Below are 3,068 nucleotides of genomic sequence, written 5' to 3' on the forward strand. Positions count from 1 at the left end.
ACTCTGTGTTCTGATTTCCTTTTGACCTTAAAAGTAAATGACATATAAAGTCAGGACAAAGCTTTCAGTACTCAGTGATTTAGTGTTTAGGTTGTCTGGGACAGAACTTCTCAACTTGACTCTGGATAACCCCTCCCTCTAATTATATTGGTCGAAGCGACATGCAGGAACCTCCCCTCCCCTGCACTCGAGCAAAAATCATGTGCATGCACAGCGAAGACAGAAAACTCCAAAGTACTCCTTTCATCCCTCAGGTATCTGCCCACAGATCAACTCTCTCTTGGCAATGTGGTGCAGGTGTGTAGCGCTGCGTCCTCTTCAGCAGCTTGCTGTTACTTCACTGAATACCACTGGGCTGTTAACTAGAAATCTGCAAAGAGAGATGTCAACCCTGCCACGGGTGTATGTCACCCGACAGATCCCGCCTGAGGGACTGAAGATCCTTCGTGAATCTGGACAGTGAGTTGTGGCGTTAACATTACGGATTTTTGGAGAGATCATCTTGTGTGACCAATTCCTTTCCTGCTGTATCTCCTTCGAATGTGTGACACTTATTTAGGTTGAATGTCTGCTTTTCAAAGTTCATCATTTACTCAGAGTAAACAGGACTTACCTTTGACAGATAAGACTGGCAGCCCAAACGGTATTACTCCACAACATGTATTTCTATGAAAGCATACACTATATGTGATATAACTTGACATACCTTTATATCCAAGAGGGAGCTTTAATTGATAAGCGTGAAATGTGTCTTTTGTGTATCCTAATGGTTTCTTTTTCTCCAGAGTGCAGTTCGAGCTATGGGACTCTGATGACATCCCTGTGCCCAGAAAGGAGCTTCTTCAGAAGGTCAAAGGTGTTGATGGCCTGCTCTGCGTGCTGACTGAAAAGATTGATGCAGAATTGTTAGATGCTGCAGGTCTGAAGACAGTTCTTAAGCCAATTGAACTACCTACATTCAGTAACCAGTCGCCATTTATGCATTTTTCTATACGTGTGTCATCTTCTTGCAGGTCCAAACCTGAAAGTCCTCAGCACAATGTCAGTGGGTTTCGATCATCTTTCTCTAGAAGAGCTGAAGAAAAGGTCTGACCAAAATATAATGCTATATGCTAAAATCTATGAAAAGAAATTAGCCATCAAGGCCAAAAAGAAATTTTAAAATGCAAATTTGTGTCGTCATATCTTGTTGCCCCCCCAGAGGAATCCGTGTAGGTTACACTCCTGAGGTCCTGACAGATGCTGTTGCTGAACTGACTGTAGCTCTGCTGCTCACAACCTCTAGGAGGCTCATAGAGGCCACTCATGAAGCCAAAACGTATATCACACACACACACACACACACACACACACACACACATTTGCAGCTTGTATCAATGCTTACACACACACATTTGCAGCTTGTATCAATGCTTACACACACACATCACCTCTCTATTTCACTTGTGTCAGTGGTGGCTGGGGAACATGGAGAACCCTTTGGCTGTGTGGACATGAGTTAGCCAACAGCACTGTGGGCATTCTTGGCCTGGGGAGGATTGGTGAGGAAACAGTATCTGACACGCTTACACATGACATGCTGTATGTTTACATGTTAGACATTACTTGCACATGACAACATGACAGCTTATCGGTCAAAACTGCCATTTCTTTCAGCTAAATACTTTTCACTCTGTGTGTGTGCACTCAAGGTGTTGCTATCGCAGAGCGCCTGGCACCGTTCAAAGTAAAGAAGTTCATTTACACAGACTTGGAGCCCAGACCTGAGCTGGCCAGTGTCATCAATGCAGAGTATGGTAAGGCCCAGAACCATGGTCATTATTATTATTTTTTTTTTTTTGGAAAAACTGCTTTTCCACATGTCACATTACGAGGAAGGGTTAGGTGACGGATGAATAAGTCCCAGTATTGTACAGTATTAACTGGCTCACTGTCACTCTGTCTCAGCTTACATTTACATATGAGCATAATGAAAACATTGCTGATTTCTCACCTACACACTGTGCTTATCCTGATTTTCTATAAAAAAATAAACTGCAGTGAGAAAAGGCACACCAGTGTGTTATGGGTTCATGCTGGGCGGGGTGGAAGAGTGTTTGAAGTCATTTACAGCATTGGCTGGTCAAAAGTAAAGATCGTTGAATCTCCTTTAACCTTTGACCTACTGGTCTTAGACAGGGATATTTATGCTGTTGAGGAGAATCAGAGAGGTTATCATGGTTTGCTGCTCTCTGATTTTTTATGACTTCAACGAGCCACTTGTCTTGACCTAGTCTCCTTGGATGAGCTGGCTAAGCAGTCAGACTTCCTGGCTGTGTGCTGCGCTTTAACACCTGAAACCAAGGAAATCTGCAACAAGGACCTCTTCTCCAAGATGAAAAATACCTCCATCTTCATCAACACAAGCAGGTACCACTTCAAGCTGGAAACTAGACTCTTGTGACAACGGTGAGAATGAATGATATTATTGTATGTTATAACTTGTATAACTGTGTCAGAGGAGGGGTAGTGAACCAGGAAGACCTGTATGAGGCTCTATCCACTGGGCAGATTGCAGGGGCTGGATTGGATGTCACTGTCCCAGAGCCGCTTCCCATTAACCATCAACTCTTTACCCTTAAGAACTGCGGTGAGTATCTTGGGCTTTTTAGAGCTTTGACCAGTGTAAAACTAGTTGGCCAGCTCATTAATTTCTCTTTTCAATTCTCTCTCCCCAGTGATTCTACCACATATTGCCAGTGCTTCTTATAGCACCCGCAATGCCATGTCTGCCCTGGCAGCTAACAACCTTCTATGTGGTCTGAGGGGTGAAGCCATGATAAAAGAGCTCAAGCTGTAAGAGGAAAGTGGACCTGGCTGAACACTGGACCATTACTTCATACCATATAATTTTATAGAGGAGAATAAATTGCTGAAAACGGTTACTGACTCTTCCCTCTGTACATTCATTCCATTCTGACAGTCTTCTTTTCATAATATTAACACCAACAACGAAAGGAATGTCATTGTCTTTTTTTTTTTTTTTATTCAGTTTATACTGAACATACTATACAATCTTCATATCATTC

General features: G+C 42.8%; 1 protein-coding gene across 2 annotated transcripts; it reads left to right on the forward strand.

Annotated features, from left to right (window-relative positions):
- The first annotated feature begins 286 nt into the window (after positions 1–286).
- On the forward strand, positions 287–2,839 carry grhprb (glyoxylate reductase/hydroxypyruvate reductase b). Of its 2 annotated transcripts, none has more exons than XM_029509591.1 (9): positions 287–459; positions 786–919; positions 1,014–1,086; positions 1,202–1,318; positions 1,453–1,541; positions 1,692–1,796; positions 2,274–2,409; positions 2,499–2,629; positions 2,718–2,839. In XM_029509591.1, exons 1-9 carry the CDS (start codon positions 287–289, stop codon positions 2,837–2,839), a joined length of 1,080 nt encoding a protein of 359 aa, XP_029365451.1. The 2 variants fall into 2 exon arrangements, with proteins under 2 accessions (XP_029365451.1, XP_029365460.1); XM_029509600.1 differs by having other exon boundaries at positions 383–459; positions 1,172–1,318.
- The last annotated feature ends 229 nt before the right edge of the window (positions 2,840–3,068 follow it).

The sequence above is a fragment of the Echeneis naucrates genome, chromosome 1 (assembly GCF_900963305.1).
Source record: "Echeneis naucrates chromosome 1, fEcheNa1.1, whole genome shotgun sequence".
Lineage (NCBI taxonomy): Eukaryota > Metazoa > Chordata > Actinopteri > Carangiformes > Echeneidae > Echeneis > Echeneis naucrates.